Here is a 22,064-nt window from a genome sequence, read left to right on the forward strand (position 1 = left end):
CATTTTATCTTCAAAAAATGTTAGTATGAAAGTGCATGTGTAACTTACATAACTTAAAAGAAGTAACTGCATAGATAGCAATGAAAAATCAACAATAAAATGTGATGGGAATGGCAAAATAACCTAAAAGTTAAGCATAGAAAATTAATCAGATTTTCTTTAATATTTACTCATTGACTATTAGTATACAAAATATAGCTTATAAAATGAAATAAATCAGCACTCGTTAAAATTTTAACAGTTTATAAAGTTAAGGGAAAAGACTACAATATCAATGTCAATATCATCATATAAATTAGAAAAAAATTATATTCAAGTAACTGAAAGGGAAAATCAGCAAGTATGTTGTTCCAAACTTAATGGAAGGGTATTCAGGTAGATACTTTGTAAAAAAGAAACCCTCCAAGTAGGATTTTTTATTATTATTGATAAAACTTTATATCTCATTGTGATGTATACAAAGGCTCCTCTTAAGGCTGATGTATACAAAGGATCCTCTTAAGGCAGACTGAGAAAGGAAATGGCTATTTATCAATGCACAAAACTCACACTTCCTTCAGTACCTGAAACCGAAAAATAGACATCAATAATTCCCAAAGAAGTTAGTCTTAAAGATAAATGTTTTTCTCTTGTGGACTAAATGAGCAACTGAAAATGTCAAGGCATTCCTACCTACTTACTTATTCCATACAACATGGGAGCGATTACAATCTTGCGAGTTCTTTTACATCCAAGCAACAGAAATGATACCCCCACCTCTGAAGAGTAACTCTGAAGAGTAACTCAGCCCACTGATAGGGCCTGAGATTCTATAATTGGTAAAATTAATGCACACTTTTCTTTTCCCCAAATCTTTTTACTGGAAAGTGGTGTGGTTAAAGGCATGAACTTAATGGTCAGGCAGATCTGGGTTTAAGTAAACATTAACTTTTGTGAACTTGGGCAAGTAAATAACTTCACTAAGCTATACCTTCATAAAAAAAAGAGAGAGAGAGAGAATTAAACAGAGATCCTAGTTATAAAGTTGTAAAGATTATGAGAGAGCATATGTAGAAAACTTAGCAAGTGCTTGACGCACTGTCAGAGCTCAACTGATGCTAGGACGTGGTTTTAACAGAAGTAATAATATCAGCACTCCTAAAGGATTTCAGGCAAGAGCATACTTTAAAAGAAAGCTTTATGTTTGAATGTTCTTACTGTCAAATTTGAGGAACAGTATCTGTTACAAGCTAAATGGGTTGAGGGATTTGCTTAATCACAGTTAGAAGGAAGTTCTCACTTACCTTGTCATTTACTACACTCTTTCCATCCCAAGCCCATCCTCTTTTGGTGAAGTAATTAACAGTTGCAAATTCAATTAGGGCAGAGAACACAAATGCATAGCAAACAGCAATAAACCAGTCCATGGCAGTTGCATAAGCCACTTTGGGGAGAGAATTCCTAGCACTGATGCTTAGAGTTGTCATTGTTAAAACAGTTGTTACTCCTGCAAAAAGATAGGAAGCAAAAACATCAACAAATACCAGCACGATAGCAATGGAAATATATTTTTCTTCAAAGGTACTTTCACTGCCACCTTTAGCCACTAGAAAAGCAAACAGAAATCTTCTGAAAGAAAATAATGCAAAGTTAATTATCATAAATGGTTATTATATTTTTTGAAGTGATGACTCTGAAATGCTTTGCTTTTTCATTTTTGTTTGTATGAATCTCCTTTTCCTCTTAAGTACCATTGAGGTTAGAAAGACTGGTGAAACTGAAGTAGAATTTCCGATGAAGAAAGCAGGTACTTGAAATTGACCCATTTCCCATTAACATTAATTTTAAAAATCCTTCACAAAGCTTCACATTAATTTGTTCATCATTTATTTGACTCATTCTAAGCAATGGACCAGTCATCCACACTAGTGATCACAATAGAACTATGATTAAGAAGTTCTTCATTCTAAGGATAGCTAGGCTAACTATGAAATTTTCTAGACTGGCTAGTATTGTGAGGATGGAATTTCTTTAATAATGAAGCTTAGAATCTACAGAAAAAACAAGCAACTAAATGCTATACCTTATAAAATATTAATCACTAATTTTAAGGAGTAGTTTATACCTCCGTTGGTTTAAGGAATGTTGTTTAGGGAAATCACAATGGTTAAGTAAAAAGAAAGCAATAACTCAGAAGACAGTCACAACATCAGCAGTCAAAATGTCTACAGTTACCTGCTTTATCAAAGATTCAAGAGAGGATTAATTATGTACATGCATGCTTGCATGATAAGTCTCTTCATTCGTGTCGGACTCCTTGTGACCACATGGACTGTAGCCTGCAAGGCTCCTCTGTCCATGGGATTGTCCAGGCAAGAATACTGAAGTGGGTTGCCATGCCCTTCTCCAGGGCATCTTTCCAACTCAGAGATCAAACCCATGTCTTCTACGTCTCCTGCACTGACAGGAGGGTTCTTTACCACTAGTGCCACCTGGGAAGCCCAATTATGTACACAGAGGATATACTAAATTAAAAGAATCAAAATGTTGAAGAAATGTTCATTCAGATAATGAAATTCTTTTATATTTTAATTGTTACTTTCCCTTAGGATAAAAAAAGCAGCTTTTTTCCTCACTTACCATAGAGTTAGCAATTCAAAATAGCAATAATTCTATTTAGTCATGAATGAATGAATCTGGGAATATGATGGTAGTAGTAAGAATGAAAGGTAGAAAGATAAATTTAGCTAAAAAAAATAAATTTAGCTCACCTGCTGCTGAGTCAATATTATATAACACATTTAAGAAATATATTGTGTTAACATGCACCAAACTGTGAAAGATTTTAGATGGTGTTTGCTTTTGAGAATTTGGTACAGTACAATAATTAAATAGAATACAATACAGTTATACCCACACATACAAACAACAACCTATCCCCCCATGCACACACACATATATACATGTATTTGACATGAAAATAAATTTAACTTCATCAGCAGTCAAGGAAAAAAAGCAATAATGAGATGCATTTAAAAACAGTATTATCAGCAAAATGTTAGCAAAACTTTGAAAGACTGATATTATCCTGGCATTGAAGATGATGTGGATCAATGAAATTCTCCTTAGGGATTAAAAATTGGAATACTACATCTAAGAAATTGTTGCCTAATCTGAGGTCATAAAGATTTTAACCTATATTTTCTTGTGAGTTTTATAGTTTTAGATCTTACATTTAGGTCTTTGGTCCTTTTTGAGGTGATTTTTGTATATGGTAGATGTCCAGATCCATTCTTCTGCACATGGATAGCCAAGTGGTCCCAACACCACTTATGAAAAGACTTCTTTCCTCATTAAATGATCTTAACCACTGTTGATGAAATCAACTGATCAAAGATGGGTTTACTTCTGGACTTTCAATTCTTCTTGTTTTCAAACTTGAAACTTTTTATTTTATACTGGGGTATATCTAACCAGTCCATTCTAAAGGAAATCAGTCCTGAATATTCATTGGAAGGACTGATGCTGAGGCTGAAATTCCAATACTTTGGCCACCTGATGTGAAGAACTGGCTCATTTGAAAAGATCCTGATGTTGGGAAAGATTGAAGGCAGGAGAAGGCGACAACAGAGGATTAGATGGTTGGATGGCATCACCAACTCAATGGACATGAGTTTGAGTAAGCTCCAGGAGTTGGTGATGGACAGGGAAGCCTGGCATGCTGCAGTCCATGGGGTCACAAAGAGTAAAGAGTCGGAGACGACTGAGTGACTGAACTGAACTGAACTGAACTCATAGCCAATTTACAATGTTGTGGTAGTCTCTGGTGAACACTGAAGGGATTCAACCATATATATACTGGACTTCTATTCCATTCATCTACATGTCTGTCTTGATACAAAATTCACAGTTTTGATAACATAGTTTTAGGGTAAGTGTTGAAATTGGGAAGCATGAGTCCTCCAACTTTCTTATTCTTTTTCAAGATTATTTTAGCTATTCAGGGTCCCTTACACCTCCCTATGATTTTATGGTAAGTTTACTCATTTTTTTCAAAAAATGTCCTTGGAGTTTTGGTAGATGTTGCATGAAATTCCTTGTTTGGGGAAATATTGCCATATTAACTACAATAAATCTATCCATTTTAATTGGACATACATATGTCATTTCCATTTATTTAGAACTTCAATTCCTTTCAGCAACATTTTGTAATTTTCAGTTTATAAGTTTTTCACCTTTAAACTTAAATTTATTTATAGGTATTTTATTCTTTGAGCTGTTATGTAAATAAAAATACCTTTATTTCCATTTTAGATTACTCATTGCTATTGTACAGAAACAAAGCTGATTTTTTTGTGCATTGATCTACCTGACATTTTCCTGACAATATTATCTCTAATAGTTTTTATGTGGTTTATTAAAAGTTTTCTATATATAAGAATATGTGACTGCATGTAGAGTTTTATTTCTTCCTTTCCAAATTGGATGCCTTTTGTTTTTCTTGCTTACCTTCCCTGGCTAATGCCTGTAGTATGACGTTGAATAGAATTGGTGAATGCAGACATCCTTGTCTTGTTCCTGATGTTAGAACTAAAGTTTTAATCTTTCACCTCTAAATAGCCTCTTTATTGGGTTAAAGAGGTCCTTTTCTAGGGCTAGTTCACTGACATTTTTTTATCATGAAAGGATGTTTTATGTTTTTCAGAGTCTATTGAGATGATGGTGTGTTTTTTTCCATATTCCATAAATCTATTTGGGATTATTACATTTATTGATTTTTGTATGTTTAACCAACCTTACTTTCCTGAGGTAAATTACACTTGGTCACAAGTGTGCAATCCCTTTTATGTGTGGCTGGTTTCAGTTTGTTAGTTTCCTGTTGAGGACATTTGAATCTATATTCATAAGAGAGATTGATCTGCAGGGAATTTTTTCCTCTTGTGATTTGTCTGGATTATTGAACTTCTTGAATGAGTTGATTTGTGTTTTTCATTAAAGCTGAAAAATTTTGACCACTATTTTTCAAATATTTTAATCTTTCTATCCCTCTTCTCTCCTTCCATGACTACCACTGTACATATATTGACATGCTTGATAATATGCCACAAGTGTCTTAGGCACTGATTATTTTTCCTCTTTTTTTTTTTTTTACTCCTGGTTTCCCATATTTAAGAATCTTAACTGACTTATCTCTGAGTTCACTGATTTTTTCTTCTGTTTGCATTAATCTACTATTAAGCTCCTCTAGTAAATTTTTCTTTTCAATTATGGTACTTTTGAAATGTTGAATTTCTACTTGTTTACTTTTTATAATTTCTATTGATTTGATATTCTATGTTTGATGAGGCATCATTAGTACACTTTCATTCTTTAGACATGATTTCCTTTAGCTGTTCTATTTTATCTAATGTAACTTATTTAAAGTCTTTGTCTATTTATTGAAACACTTGGGCTTCCTTAGCTACAGTTTCTAATGAATCTTTTTATTTTTTTAAATGGTATATACTTTTTAAATTTGCAGACCTTATATTTTTGTTGTAAACTGGACATTTTGAATGTTGTAATGTGGCAATTCTGGAAATTATATTCTTGCCCTTTCCAGGGTCTTTTTCAATTGTGACTTGTTGTGTTTACGGACTCTGTGTAGTGACTTAACTAATTCTGTAATTCTGTATTCATTTGGGACCACTGAAGTCTCTGTTTTCTTAGCCTAATGGCCATCTAATGATTGGACAGACTTTCTGAAACCCACGAAAGCATAAATTTCTCTGTCTTTGTCAGGTGATTCTGTATGCAGTTTGGGGTATGTCCAACATTCAGGCACACAGTTGACAACTCTGCCTTAGCATCCACTTCCTGCTTGTATAGAGGCTCAAGGTCAATGAGAGGGGAGTGCTTTGGGCTTTCGCAGTCATTTTGGGGTATTCACATAACTCTGTGTATCCATGTGGCCTTCTAGATTATAAGAAACACATTGGTGTTTTTCAAATCACTTATGTACAATTGATTCCCCAGTTTTTCCTCTTAAATCTTTTTGGTTAGCCCATTGTTTGATCCAAAAGTTATCCATTGCCTCTAGCAGAGGCAGCTAAAATATTTGTCTGTAAATGCTTTCAGTGGTATCCCTCAGGTAGTGATTTTGGCACTGGAGGGGAATCTGAGTCAGGTGAATAAAAAGAAGCTTTTTGAGAAGATCTTCCAGGGAAGCATCATACAGATGAAGTGATGATAATTGTTTTTAAATGAGCTCCTCCTGTACCAGAACCTGAGGCTTTATTTTTAAGACTACCACTTAGGTGGGGAGTGGATATGAGACTAGGGTAAGTTTCAGTACCACAAAGATTCTTACCAAGATTCTACATTTTTCTCGAATAAGTGTACTCAGGGTTGCAAACTGTTGGCTGATTTCCAAAGTTCTGAAAAAATTGATTTTAACAGTTTTACCAGTTTCTCACCGCTTTTATGAAGATGTGGGATTTTAGTATTTCTTACTCCACCATTTTTGTTGATAACACTTCAAACAATTTGAATGGGTCTCCCCTGAGACATAGGAATTATTTTTCTAGATGAGCCAGGGCAGGATGAAATAATGGATACCTGTGTAGTTCTGTCCTCTGAAGATCTCACAGTCAGATTCAGTTCAGTTCAGTTCAGTCGCTCAGTCGTGTCCGACTCTCCGCGACCCCATGAATCACAGCACACCAGGCCTCCCTGTCTATCACCAACTCCCGAAGTTCACTCAAACTCATGTCCACAGAGTCGGTGATGCCATCCAGCCATCTCATTCTCTGTCGTCCCCTTCTCCTCCCGCCCCCAACCTTTCCTAGCATCAGAGTTTTTTCCAGTGAGTCAACTCGTCGCATGAGGTGGCAAGTATTGCAGTTTCAGCTTTAGCATCAGTCCGATTGCTGGGTTTGAATTCTGGCTCCACTAATTGCTGCCTATGTGATCTTGAGTAAGTTTCTCAACTATTCTCCTTATGTGCCATATCTTCAAAACAGATCTTTAGACTATATCTACTTCAGAAGAATGTTGTGAGAGTTAAGTACGTATTTACCACAAAGTCTGGGACATCATGGGAATTTACTAAATGTTATTTATTTTAATTTTCTTTTTGTTGCTATTTATACTATCAGAAACCTACCTTACTGCAGTGATAGCAAAAAAATATTTAAAGATAAATGACACACAAGGCTCCTTATTATGAACACTGCTTGTAAAAGTAAAAAGGTGGTAATGTTAGCAATCAGTGATTGGGAAATAGTTTAATAAATTTTTTAATACCTACGTTAGTAATACCACAACAATAAAGTTGGGATAACATTGACTGTAAAAAATCTACATTTTTCCTTAAAAACATTTCACGATTCAGTTTTCATGAAAGTTTATGCACAGGAATTTGTGTGTCAATATATATATACTGCGTGAACTTAGTAAATAAAAAAATAAAAAAAGGACATTCATCTTAAGTTACCACGTTCAGGAATAAGAGAGCATGTGGTTTGGAATGGTGAACTAGAAACTTTGTTTCTATTTCAATTTCAGTTGAAATAGAAAAAATAATCAGATATTTTTCTATTATTTTATTTCTAAATTATTTAAATTATTTAATTATTTTATTGTACAATTCATTCCCCAGGTTTTCCTCTTAAATCTTTTTGGTCAGCTCATTGTTTGATCCAAAAGTTATCCATTGCCTCTGGCAGAGTCTGCTAAACTATTTGTCTGTAAATGCTTTCAGTGATTTTTCTTTTTTCTTTTTTTTTTGGTATTTTATCAGATAAACATGAAAGGACAAAATCTCAAAGGGTATTATCTAAGATAATCATATTGATATTATTCACTCTGGGGAATTAACATTGAGGGAAATTCACTTTTTTCCTGACGTGACCCTTCTTTGCTTCTGTGATAAGACAAAATGCAAAATTTTTAATTTAAACACGAGATCATGACTTTTAATCATTTCTAATTCAACTGTGAATTTTGAGGAATGACAGATACATTAATGTGGACTAACAAAGCAAAATCTACAAAAAATGCATATTCAAATTATGGCAAACCATAAATTTAATTATGATTCTGAGTCCATACCATTAGCTTAAAATTATATTTGAGTCTAGTCACTCAAGCCAATAAAATGTTACAGCAATTTCAATATAAATCTTTTTCACCATATTTAAATTGCCCCTGTATCTAAATTTTATTTTTTTTCATTTGATTGTGGAACCTTGACAACAATTTTATTATCTAAGATAATCGTATTGATATTAGTCACTCTGGGGAATTAACACTGAGGGAAAATTGTTAACACTGATTAACAATTAACCCTTCCTCCTTCCCTCCCTTCCTTCTCTTTTTTCTTTATACTGCAGGGATAAGATTCTCATAAGTCAGCTTTTCTTTCTGTTAGTTCAGCCTAGTCTGTCCGATTACTCTGTAGATGGAAAAGCTAGGCATTCAAAAGTTGCACTTCCCTAAAAAGTTCACAAAACTCCCACATGCCCATCTCCCAGCAGTGGGCATTTTCCTGTTCCTGGTAAGGCCTCCATAAATGAATGTTTCCATGACATTACTTTAGCAGACTGTGTCTTCCCTTATCACCTCCGAGGGACCACTGAAACTCAGTGTTTCTTTGGGAAGCCTAAGTTTCTTTTACAGTAAAATAAAAAGCAAGTAGTTTATAAAGCACTGTCAGCACTAAAATTTTAGGCATATATGTGAAAAATATGTGACCATTCCTCAGACAATACCTAACATATAGCTATTTTACATTCTGATTTTATTCTGCATAATATTTCTTATTCCAACTTGTAGATGCCAAAAACCTCAGTTCATAGTAACTGAGTAAATGGTGTCAAAGTAAAGAAATGCTATGTGTTGAGTGAAAATATACACCGAAAGGAGAAAATCAAATCGGGGAAATGATTTCACACAGAGAATGAGACTGTGGGCTCCACGGCCAGATGCGTGAATTCTAATTCTGTGACCTTAAGGAAGTTCCCTAGTCTCTTTGTTCCACAAATTTCCTCATTTGTAAAGCAGGGATTAGAAGTAGTGTTTTCCCAATGTGGGTTCTATCCCTGGGTCAGGAAGATCCCCAGGAGAAGGAAATGGCAATCCACTCCAGTATTCTTGCCTGGAGAATCCTATGGACAGAGGAGCCTGGGAGGTTACAGTCCATGAGGTCACAGAGTCACACATGACTGAGTGACTGAGAAAGCATGCATCCTGTTGTTACAGCAACCAAAAGAGTTACCACATGTAAAACAATGCCTCTTATTATAAAAAGATACCTAGTGTAATATCACTCTGAAAGGAAAGTTAGGACATATTTTAATCGGAAAAATAAAATCCTCAAATTGTAAAGAATTTTCAGCCAATTAAATAAAATATATATTTTAAAAATCCTTGAGACCTTTATACCCATTAAATGCTTATAAGTGAGTATTTGTGGTTAGGGTGTGGGGTGGAAGTTAGGAAGGAGAAATCTCAGAAATCAAATAGGCACAAAAACTGCAATAGAACAGAAACTTAAAATTGTTTGATACCACCTGCTGGTTGCTGGTAGAAATGGCAGAAACTACAGACTTCCAGTAATAAAATGTTGGATTCCCCACTCCACCCCACCTTCCCCTTGAGCCCAATGGACAAAACAATAATCACTCCTTCCCCCAAAATGATAAATAATAATGTTGATAAATACAGTAGAAGCACACTACAAAATTTGTTGTTGTGTTGTCGCTAAGTTGTGTCTGACTCTTTTTCAACGCCATGGACTGTAGCTCACCAGGCTCCTCTGTACATGGGATTTCCCAGGCAAGAACACTGGAAAAGGTTGCCATTTCCTTCTCCAGGGGATCTTCCTGACACAGGGATCGAACCTGTGTCTCCAACCATAGCAGGAAGATTCTTTACCTCTGAGCCACCTGGGAAGCCCCATACTATGAAAGACTGCGATTTTATTTTATTTTATTTTTTTTTTGGTGTGAAATATTTATTTATTTTTTAATATATTTCATTTCATTTATTTTTTTATTATATATTTTCTTTTTATTTATTTTTTATTGGAGGCTAATTATTTTACAATATTATCCCACCTGCCAATGCAGGAGACTAAGAGACATGGGTTCGATCCCTGCGTCGGGAAGATACCTTGGATGAGGGCATGGCAACCCACTCTAGTATTCTTGCCTGGAGAATCCCATGGAAAGAGAAGCCTGATGGTCTACAGTCCATAGGGTTACAAAGAATCAGACATAACTGAAGTGAATAAGCACCCACACACACTACATCTGAATAATAAAAAAGTTGAAACTTCTATATATTAGAGGCAGAAATTATACTCGGATAACATATAATTGTCATAATATCTAATTATCTCAAACTCTATTAATTTAAAATTTTTGAACTTAGAAACTATTGATTATGATCTAGAACATGTTTGATAGGTTAATTATAGTGTACATAACACTGTGAGGGATTTACAATTTTTTTCATTATGCTTACGTGAGTACATCATGGATTTAATAAATCCAAAACTCATATCCCTTTCCCCAAACCCTTTTCATTTTTATGTCCCTTTCTTAGTGGAAGGCTTTTGCAATCTGAATGAAGCCATTTTCATATTCCAGGTTGAAATGGCAGTGACATGAATAGTTTGTCAGTGTGGGCAACATTCGGTTTCCTTTACCTAGAATTTTTTTTCCCTTTCACACATCCCTCTTTTTTATTACCAAAATCCTATTCAGTTCCGTTCAGTTCAGTCGCTCAGTTGTGTCTGACTCTTTGTGACCACATGAACCACAGCACACCAGGCCTCCCTGTCCATTACCAACTCCCAGAGTTTACCCAAACTCATGTCCTTTGAGTCAGTGATGCCATCCAACCATCTTATCCTCTGTCATCCCCTTCTCCTCCCGCCTTCGATCTTTCCCAACATCAGGGTCTTTTCAAATGAGTCAGCTCTTCCCATGAGGTGGCCAAAATATTTCAATTTCAACATCAGTCCTTCCAATGAACACCCAGGACTGATTTTCTTTAAGATGGACTGGTTGGATCTCCTTGCAGTCCAAAGGACTCTAAAGAGTCTTCTCCAACACCATAGTTCAAAAGCATCAATTCTTCGGAGCTCAGCTTTCTTTAATTCTCACATCCATACATGACTACTGGAAAAACCATAGCCTTGACTAGATGGACCTTTGTTGACAAAGTAATGTCTCTGCTTTTTAATATGTCTTAATAAATAATTGAGCACCTACTTAGTACCAGGTAGTTTTGTAGTACTGAGAACACACCAATAAACAAAAGAGCAAAGATTCCTGCACCCAAAGAATGCACACTGGACCAGTACACACAGCTCAACTTGCTCTTTCTGTAGGACTTCACTCATAAAGGCAACTATGACCTGGTCCTATGCATACCTCCATCATATCACATTCTTTTCGAATTTTCTATTGGTTTACATGACTGTGTAACTCCCCTAAAATTCAGGGATTAGAGTTTGTTTATCATCTTCTTCCCAGAATATAAAAGGGTGGATAGCAGAGGCTAGGCGGTCATTAAATAGTTTTTTAAAATAAGCTATTTGCCCAGTGATCTGTAACTGATAAGCATTTATTCATTAGGATAAAATTAAGTAATCTATTCCTTCTTTTATAAAGCAAGCAGGCATTGAGTTCCCATTCTGTGCTGGGCACTGTGGAGCTATGCATGGAATGAGAGCCAAACCAAATCAGTTGTGTATGAGATTTTTTTTTTCCCAAAACAGCACAAAATAATATAATATCACAGCTGGGTCTATGATGAACTGTAACTGGGTGACCTACCTAGAATGGGAAGTTAGGTTCAGTTCAGTTCAGTCGCTCAGTCGTGTCCGACTCTCCGTGACCCCATGAATCACAGCACGCCAGGCCTCCCTGTCCATCACCAACTCCCGGAGTACACTCAAACTCATGTCCACAGAGTCGGTGATGCCATCCAGCCATCTCATTCTCCGTCGTCCCCTTCTCCTCCCGCCCGCAACCTTTCCCAGCATCAGAGTCTTTTCCAGTGAGTCAACTCGTCTCATGAGGTGGCCAAAGTATTGCAGTTTCAGCTTTAGCATCAGTCCCTCCAATGAACATCCAGGATTGATCTCCTCTAGAATGGACTGGTTGGATCTCCTTGCAGTCCAAGGGACTCTCAAGAGTCTTCTCCAACACCACAGTTCAAAAGCATCGATTCTTCGGCGATCAGCTTTCTTCACAGTCCAGCTCTCACATCCATACATGACCACGGGAAAAACCATTGCCTTGACTAGACGGACCTTGGTTGGCAAAGTAATGTCTCTGCTTTTTAATATACTATCAAGGTTGGTCATAACTTTCCTTCCAAGGAGCAAGCGTCTTTTAATTTCATGGCTGCAATCAGCATCTGCAGTGATTTTGGAGCCCAAAAAAATAAAGTCTGACACTGTTTCCACTGTTTTTCCATCTATTTCCCATGAAGTGATGGGACCAGATGCCATGATCTTTGTTTTCTGAATGTTGAGCTTCAAGCCAACCTTTTCACTCTCCTCTTTCACTTTCATCAAGAGGCTTTTGAGTTCCTCTTCACTTTCTGCCATAAGGGTAGTATCATCTGCATATCTGAGATTATTGATATTTCTCCCGGCAATCTTGATTCCAGCTTATGCTTCTTCCAGCCCAGCGTTCCTCATGATGTACTCTGCATATAAGTTAAATAAGCATGGTGACAATATACAACCTTGACGTACACCTTTTCCTATTTGGAACCAGTCTGTTGTTCCATGTCCAGTTCTGACTGTTGCTTCCTGACCTGCATATAGGTTTCTCAAGAGGCAGGTCAGGTGGTCTGGGATTCCCATCTCTTTCAGAATGTTCCACAGTTTATTGTGATCCACACAGTCAAAGGCTTTGGCATAGTCAGTGAAGCAGAAATAGATGTTTTTCTGAAACTCTCTTGCTTTCTCCATGATCCAGCGGATGTTGGCAATTTGATCTCTGGTGCCTCTGCCTTTTCTAAAACCTGCTTGAACATCTGGGAGTTCACGGTTTACATACTGCTGAAGCCTGGCTTGGAGAATTTTGAGCATGACTTTACTAGCGTGTGAGATGAGTGCAATTGTGTGGTAGTTTGAGCATTCTTTGGCATTGCCTTTCTTTGGGATTGGAATGAAGACTGAACTTTTCCAGTCATGTGGCCACTGCTGAGTTTTCCAAATCGGCTGGCATATTAAGTGTAGCACTTTCACAGCATCATCTTTCAAGACTTGAAATAGCTCAACTGGAATTCCATCACCTCCACTAGCTTTGTTAGTAGTGATGCTTTCTAAGGCCCACTTGACTTCACATTCCAAGATGTCTGGCTCTAGGTGTCAGTGATCACATTATCTTGACTATCTTGGTCGTGAAGATCTTTTCTGTACAGTTCTTTTGTGTATTCCTGCCACCTCTTCTTAATATCTTCTGCTTCTGTTAGGTCCATACCATTTCTGTCCTTTATCGAGCCCATCTTTGCATGAAATGTTCCCTTGGAATCTCTAATTTTCTTTAAGAGGTCTCTTGTTTTTCCTATTCTGTTGTTTTCCTCTATTTCTTTGCACTGATCACTGAGGAAGTCTTTCTTATCTCTCCTTGCTATTCTTTGGAACTCTGCATTCAGATGCTTATATCTTTCCTTTTCTCCTTTGCTTTTCACCTCTCTTCTTTTCACAGCTATATGTAAGGCCTCCTCAGACAGCCATTTTGCTCTTTTGCATTTCTTTTCCATGGGGATGGTCTTGGTCCCTGTCTCCTGTACAATGTCACGAACCTCCGTCCAGAGTTCATCAGGCACTCTATCAGTCAGATCTAGTCCCTTAAATCTATTTCTCACTTCCACTGTATAATCATAAGGGATTTGATTGAGGTCATATCTGAATGGTCTAGTGGTTTTCCCTACTTTCTTCAATTTAAGTTTGAATTTCACAATAAGGAGTTCATGACCTGAGCCACAGTCAGCTCGTGGTCTTGTTTTCTCTAACTGTATACAGCTTCTCCATCTTTGGTTGCAAAGAATATAATCAATCTGATTTCGGTGTTGACCATCTGGTGATGTCCATGTGTAGAGTCTTCTCTTGTGTTGTTGGAAGAGGGTTTTTGCTATGACCAGTGCGTTCTCTTGACAAAACTCTATTAGCCTTTGCCCTGCTTCATTCCGTGCTCCAAGGCCAAATTTGCCTATTACTCCAGGTGTTTCTTGACTTCCTATTTTTGAAGTTAGGTTAGGCTTCCCCAAAGAAATATGGGGATAAGTTAGAAAGGTCACCAGGCAAGGCTGAGGAAAGAATATGCATAAGAGTCCAGTCCAGAGACACGAGAAAACATGGCATTGTGAGGAATGGAGAGAATCCTGCAAGGTGGGAAGGCAGAAGAGGAGGGTTTCATGAATAGGAGGTTAAGGGGAAAGCAAAGGCCCGACCATTCAGGGCCTGCTTGATGTTGTTAAGATAATAATGACTTCTCAAGAGCACTGCCAAAGCTTTACAGAGTTCATGCTAAACTGGTTAGTGACATGGCAGTATTTCTTGTTTAAAAGATTACTCTGGCTAATCTTCCATAGTTAACTAGGCTCCTCTGTTCATGGAATTCTCCAGGTACAAATACTGGAATGGGTTGTCATGACCTCCTCTAGGGTATCTTCCCAACCCAGGGATTGAACCTGCGTCTCTTGTTATTCTGCATTGGCAGGCAGATTCTTTACCACTGCGCCACCAAGCGTTCAATAGTTAAGGTGATTGCTTTTATCTTCTCTAGCTTGTTTTCAAGCATTTTCTCTTTGCCTTTAGTTTACTGCTGTTTGAATATGATATGACTGTGTTTTTCTTTGTTTTGCTTTGTAGATAATTATCCTTTGTGGTGTCCTCTGAGCTTTGTGGACCTATAGTTTAGTCATTAATATCTGGCAAGTTTCAGCCATGATTATGTCAAATATTTCTTCTGTTCTCACTTTATTCTTCTGATATTACAATTATGACTGTGTTAACACCTATTCAAATGGTAGCACAGTTCCTGAATGCTTTGTTCTGTTTTTGTTGTTATTCAATTGAGTTTTTTTCTTGCTTGAATTTCAGTTTGAAAGTTGAAATTTCTAATGATCACATACTAGCTAATCAATTCATTCTTCAGCCTTAGAGTTGGTTGATGAGTCCACTAAAGTCATTCTTCATTTCTATTACTGTCTTTTTTATTCCTATCATTCCTTTTGATTTTTAGTTTCCATTTCTCTGCTTTTATAACCAATCTCTTCTTACAGGTTGTTTACTTCTTCCACTAGAGGTACTAACATATTAACATAGTTACTTTAAATACCTTATTTTATATTTCCAACGTCCCTGTCATATCTGAGTCTCTTTCATTGCTTTTTCTCTTCCGTGTTTCTTTTTTTTAATGTTTCCCTTTGGCATGCCTTCTAATTTTTTACCCCAAGTATTAGTAAAGTGTAATTGACATACATCACTGATAACTTTTTGTTAAAATCTGACTGTGTTAATTTGGGTAATAGGGACTGACATAAATAGACCCTCAGGATAGGATTTAAATTAATCTGGCTAGACGGTTGTGTTTAATGTCTGCTGTCATTATAGGTGCCACAGGATTCAAGGCTTTTTTGTTTTCTTGTAGCTTCCACTCTTGACCTTGGACTTTCCTTCTCCCAGGGAGTCTATGTCTTCAGCTCTTTCTGCTACAAGCTGCTGCTATTCTATAGGCATCTCACTGGTGTGGTGGTAAGGTGTACAGAAGGGGAACTGAACTATTAATGCAATCTGATTTGATCTCAGGCTTTCAGGCAGCCTGTATCTCAGACTGGAACATCACAAGTGTTTCTCTTCTGGTATGTTTTATTCCCCCTTCTCCTTCCTCCTTACAGTGGCTATAGCATGCCCAATCTATTTCCGTGATGCTCTGATTTCTGTTGATAGTATTTCATTTTCTCACATCGCCTTAGGTGAGAAAGTAAGGCTAGAGCAGCCTGAGTGTGAGGAATGGCCTCTGTCAGCTGCGATGTGGCTCCGGCCAAGTCCCTTCCTCTGGACACAGGCTTTGTCTACGGAAAAGGCTCTGGGTATAAAAGATTCTTTTCCTTACCCCTTCCTCTGCTTTTGTTTTTGTTGCTGCTGCTGCTGCTAAGTCACTTCAGTCGTGTCCGATTCTGTGCGGCCCCATAGGCAGTCCACCAGGCTCCGCTGCCCCCTGGGATTCTCCAGGCAAGAACAATGGAGTGGGTTGCCATTTCCTTCTCCAATGCGTGAAAGTGAAAAATGAAAGTGAAATCGCTCAGTTGTGTCCGACACTGTGCGACCCCATGGACTGCAGCCCACCAGGCTCCTCCATCCATGGGATTTTCCAGGCAAGAGTACTGGAGTGGGTTGCCATTGCCTTCTCCCTGCTATTGTTAAGAATGGGTATATATTAGATCTTTGGTCTGAGAATCTAGTGGGATTCCAGGAGGTAAAGTCCCATGAATACGTGGGGCTCCTTCAAAAGTTGTGGCTTTACTAGTTTCTTTCTCTCACATGAGTACATGTTCAATATCTAACAATCATGAAAATAAGCAATTAAATACCTCTACCAGTGTATGCTGTTTAAGCAGCATCTCTTCCAGGTAAAAAGAAAGTCTTAGCTGTGTCTCTGGATGCGCCTGCCTCTCCCCAAATTGGGATGGCAGTTTGCCTGTCACCTAAATTCTCCTATGAATGTAATAGGAGTCCTTAATTTTCATTTGTTCAGCTTTCTCTAATTGTAAAGATGGGAGTGACAACTTGCAAGCTCTTCACAAATCATTGATGAAACGTGAAGCTCAGTGCCTTGATTTGAATACATGATTTTTTAATAATTTCCCATGTTATTAGTTATATGCCTGTGTTTTGTTTTTCTTGTGGGTTTCTGGTTGTGTTATGGGTAGTTGAGTTCCACAGTTAATCAGAAGAGCTAGGTAATGTTTAGCAAAGGAATGAATCAATATAATACAGACAATCTTCTGGAAGCAAATAATGAACTAATATCAGCAGATGACTGATAGTCAGCAAGGCAAATTCATAAATCTCTGCATTTGGCCAGCACCATTCAATGTGAAACAGATGCTTTAACCAATCATTGTGTTCCTGCTAACTGAATCTTGAGTGGGGGGGGCTTTGAAAACATATGAAAATGAGTTATAATAAAATGACAGAGTATTGTTATATCACTGAATCTACTCCATTTAAAAATAACTTGTTAAAAATAGACAATTCAAGAAATAAACCAAGTTTTTAATTATATTCACCTGATGTATTCAGTTAGGTTGCCTAGTATTTGTTCCCCCACTAACTAGTTTGATCATATTTTTGGCAAAAATATTACTTATAAAATCTGGCCAAATTATTTAATGCTTTTACTACAAGCATAAACAAAATCATACTGAAGTTTGAAAGTAAGAATATTCATATAGTAATGTTATTGACTCTAATTTAACATTTGTGAAACATGTTAAATTAATAAGATATTAAAAATTTTCATGATACAGATGGAAATGTATTTGCAATCAATGTTAATGTATAAGTACATACATATATAAGGATATGAATATTCAAGAACTCTGGGGAATCAGTGGTGGAACCTCAAGCTATGGGGACCAGCGACTATTCCAAATCTGTGATTGATGCCCCTTCTAGGTTATCAGAGAGCACCCTGAATATTCCTAGACCATAACATATCATAATATATATATATATATTTCCATTCTCCTCAAACAGACTGTGAGTGTAGGAATCACATCTTTTTTGCTTACTTTATGTCTCTAAGGGCTTCCCTGGTACCTCAGCTGGTAAAGAATTTGTCTGCAATGCAGGAAACCCCGGTTTGATTCCTGGGTCAGGAAGATTCACTGGAGAAGGGATAGGTTACCCACTTCAGTATTCTGGCCTGTTAAATTTCATGGACAGAGGAGCGTGGCAGGCTACAGTTCATGGTGTCCCAAAGAGTCAGACATGATTGAGCGACTTTCACTATGTCTCTAAGATCTAGAATAGTGTCTGGCACATGTTTTCTTATTGAATGAGTTAATATAGTTTTGAAGCAAATACACCTATTTGTGTGGATCAGTTCAGTTCAGTTCAGTTCAGTCGCTCAGTCGTGTCTGACTCTCCGCGACCCCATGAATCACAGCACGCCAGGCTTCCCTATCCATCACCAACTCCCACACATATAAATGAGTGGGTATGTTTCTGTATGTTTTGGGTTAAATACATAAACACACAAAAATATTCTGATACTAGCTGTTTTCTCCCTAGAATTCAATGACTAGGGAAATGGGATTAAGAGATGTATGATCATTGAAACTGTTTTAAATAAATATTTTATGTGCTGCATAAATCTAATCAAAATGCTATATATATAACACTTTATATATATATAAAGTGCTATGTACATAGTATACGGTGAATATATTACATATATAGTCATACATAATATATATAATATATAGCTTTAGATGTAATATATACATATATAAAATTATGTATATAAGATAAGGTTGGAGTTAACTCTTAGAAAAGGTATTAAGGTAAGCACCAACTAAAGACTATTCTCCAGAGTGAGCAGGTAGGAAAGCAGATAAGATAAAATGAAAGCTCCTCCATCCTCTCTCATTTAACAATTTTGGTATAAGATATCTAAGGTTAATAAGACTACTGTGTTACCAGAGACCTAGGTGTCCTCTCTCTTGTTTCTCTGTCATTTTTATGGTAGCATCCATGTCCTTGAGGTTGAAGAAGGCTCGCCAGCACTTGGCCTGCATTCTAGCAAAAGAGACAGGAGGACGAAGAGAGGCCCGTACATTTACCTTAAGGGCACAAACTGAAAGTTCAGCACCTAACTTTTACTCGAATGTCTTTGAGAATTTAGTCATATGGGCACATCCAGCAGTAAGGAAGGCATGGAAATGAGTGGGAATGTATATCAAATCAGTGTAGTCTCTACTTGATGTATACAACTAGAATCAAGACTTGCAATGTTCTGTAAGTTATTAGGAAATAACTAGTCATCTCTGACAGATGAGGCCTGTGATGGTTCAGGCACAGACTATATAAATTGTCTGAAAAACTGGGAAAAGAAGAAAGGAGTGTTTTATATTAACCCTCTAAGATATTATATGGCAGTTGGAAATAGAACTGCCATATGATCCAGCAATCGCACTCCTGGGCATACACACCGAGGAAACCAGAATTGAAAGAGACGCATGTACTCCAATGTTCATCGCAGCACTGTTTATAATAGCCAGGACATGGAAACAACCTAGATGTCCATCTGCAAACGAATGGATAAGAAAGCTGTGGTACATATACACAATGGAGTATTACTCAGCCATTAAAAAGAATGCATTTGAATCAGTTCTAATGAGGTGGATGAAACTGGAGCCTATTATACAGAGTGAAGTAAGCCAGAAAGAAAAACACCAATACAGTATACTAACGCATATATATGGAATTTAGAAAGATGCAAATGATAACCCTGTATAAGAGACAGCAACAGAGACACAGATATATAGAACAGTTTTGGGACTCTGTGGGAGAGGGTGAGGGTGGGATGATTTGGGAGAATGGCATTGAAACATGTATGTTGTCATATGTGAAACAAATCACCAGGTCAGGGTGGATGCATGTTACAGGATGCTCGGGCCTGGTGTGCGGGGATGACCCAGAGGGAGGATAAAGGGAGGAGGGAGGTGGGAATGGGGTTCAGGAGGGGGAACTCATGTATACCCGGGGCAGATTCATGTCAATGTATGGCAAAACCAACCAATATAATATTGTAAAATAATTAGCCTCCAATAAAAAAAAATAAAAAAAAAATAAAGCTAACTTTGAGACTCCATAAAAGTCTCAGCAAAAAAAAAAAAAAAAGGGGGGGGGGTCTATGGTTATATAAATAATCAGGTCAAGTTTAATGAGCACAGATCTATTTTTTAAACAAGTCTTAATTTGGTTATATTTGGTAAAAATGAGGGTGATTTTAGGGAGAAAATGATGTTTCAATAAATGTTAAATCCCAGTTTGTTAATGGTGGTCTACCAATGGAGGTAGTAAGACTCATTTCTTGGATAGTTCCTTGCTGTTATGTGATATTAATGTAAAATTTAATTGAATTCTTAAAGAACACCCTAAGTTTGGGGTGTTCTTTATCTCAGTGATCTATGGATGAAGATCAGATGCCTTGTGACCTGCAACCAGGACTAAAAAAAAAAAAAAAGGGACATAATTTAAAGGATTGTCTCCAACCTGGATGGAAGGACTTTTTTCAGAAGAAACTACACTACACCAGGATGAGAAGACGACGACATCAGAGGTAGACAGCTTGCCCAAGATGCTGGACCTGATTCATATGATCATTTATAATGTTTTCTTGACTTCTTAGACCTCTGCATATAAATCAAATGCTTTTCTACCATAGGCCTGATCCTATGCTAGTTTTAGAAATTAATCCAATTGTCGGGTTTGTAGACATGTAAAAGCTCATTCTGCTTATACAAAAACTCTGTTAGACTTGTGCCATCCTAATGTCCTTAAACCATGGCAACAGTCTGCTTCTAAATTGGAAAATTAAAAACAATAGCTGGAAATCAGAGTCAGGGCTATGGGAAATTCAAGATGGCTGCTTGGCTTTTCCCAGCTCCCTGACAAACCTCATTTTTTATTTGATGGGTTAAAGCCTCCCTGGCTACAGGGCCTCCATAATGAAAAATCATGGAATATTAAGTTTTGTAAATTGTTAAATTAAGTTTCTAGTTTTGTTAATGTCTAGTGTTTATTAAGACTCACCGCTGAGACAGTTCCTTGTTATGTGATACTGCTAAAAGATTTAATTAAGTTATTAAAAAGGACACTCTAGGTTAGTTTCTAAGGCTTATCTCAGTAACCAATCTTCAGATAAAGGTCGGATGTACAATCAGGAGATTAACACCAGACTATAATCATTTAATGAATGAAGTCAGGTGACTTGGGGTGTACCAGGCTTTATCTAATGAAAGTTCTTGACTTATAATTCTTATTTGACTAACTGCTATCTATGGCTATATTATTTTCTATGTCACTTGTTTCATTGAGCCTGTGATATAATGCTGAACTGACTTTCCATTTGAGATCAATAATTGTAATAATGTGACTCTGGGTATGGGAAAAAGCAACAAGAGGAAATATTTTCCTGGACCAGGAGGCTAGTAAGACAGTGGTCCAGAGACTTCTGCTACTTGCAAGGCCTGGTCCAATTCTAGCAGACTGAGTGGCCCATCACTTCCCTAGACCTGGGAATGAGCCTTCCCAGCACTGCGGGACACAATGGCCATGAAATGGTGTCACATGGTCAGATATGTGGCTATGAAGGGACCCTGCTGACTGGAAGTTGGTACTTGCCAGCTGCCTCTACAAAGATTACATCATGACCATTGCAAGCTGCTGACCTTCAACACCCCTGAAGGAAGTTCAGGGTGAAAATCAAGAATGAGGTACTCTGTGCTCTGGAAAAAAAAAAACAACTGGCAGAACAGGCCTTCAGATAGTTAGATCTTTTCAGAAAAAGGTTTTATGAGTTCCAATTCTTGCATCTTCTCATATCTAGAAAAACACTGACGTCATTAATGGTGAAATCTGCTTTGGCTATTAAAAAAATTTTTTTTTTTTTTTTACAATTAAAAGTCAAAACAGAGTAGCTATGGTTCAGACATCCTGGGAAATAACTATTTCCCAGATATCCTGAAAAATGATATTACGGGTGTGAATTCAGATTAGATGCTGTGACCTAATGTAGAACTTAATGCTCCTGTAATGCATTTTTGCTTCTGTACTTTGCTTGCTGCTCATAAAACCAAAGTTACTCCATTTTAAGATAAGGTTGTTTTTAAGAAAAGATTCCTAAAATTGTTTTTGAAAAAAATAAAATAAAATAGATGGAAAACCTTGAAAAAAAAAATAAACAAACTCTTTAACAACTAAAAATAAATAAATAAATCATGATTTAATTATATGAAAAAAAATGTAAATACAGGCATGCCATATTCCTATTTAAAACTCG

At 37.0% G+C, this 22,064-nt stretch overlaps 1 protein-coding gene across 3 annotated transcripts in view; it reads right to left on the reverse strand.

The window, feature by feature from the left end:
• Positions 1 to 22,064, reverse strand: part of GABRA2 (gamma-aminobutyric acid type A receptor subunit alpha2) — a 156,681-nt gene that overhangs the window by 13,594 nt on the left and 121,023 nt on the right. For all 3 annotated transcript variants that reach the window (XM_088836046.1, XM_088836045.1, XM_088836047.1), the window contains one exon: positions 1,284 to 1,486. In XM_088836046.1, the coding sequence (XP_088692172.1) occupies positions 1,284 to 1,486 (203 nt within the window). The remainder of the gene's footprint in view (positions 1 to 1,283; positions 1,487 to 22,064) is intronic.

This window comes from Moschus berezovskii, chromosome 5, assembly GCF_049115385.1.
Source record: "Moschus berezovskii isolate FMDL1 chromosome 5, NW_MosBer_1.0, whole genome shotgun sequence".
Taxonomy (NCBI): Eukaryota; Metazoa; Chordata; class Mammalia; order Artiodactyla; family Moschidae; genus Moschus; species Moschus berezovskii.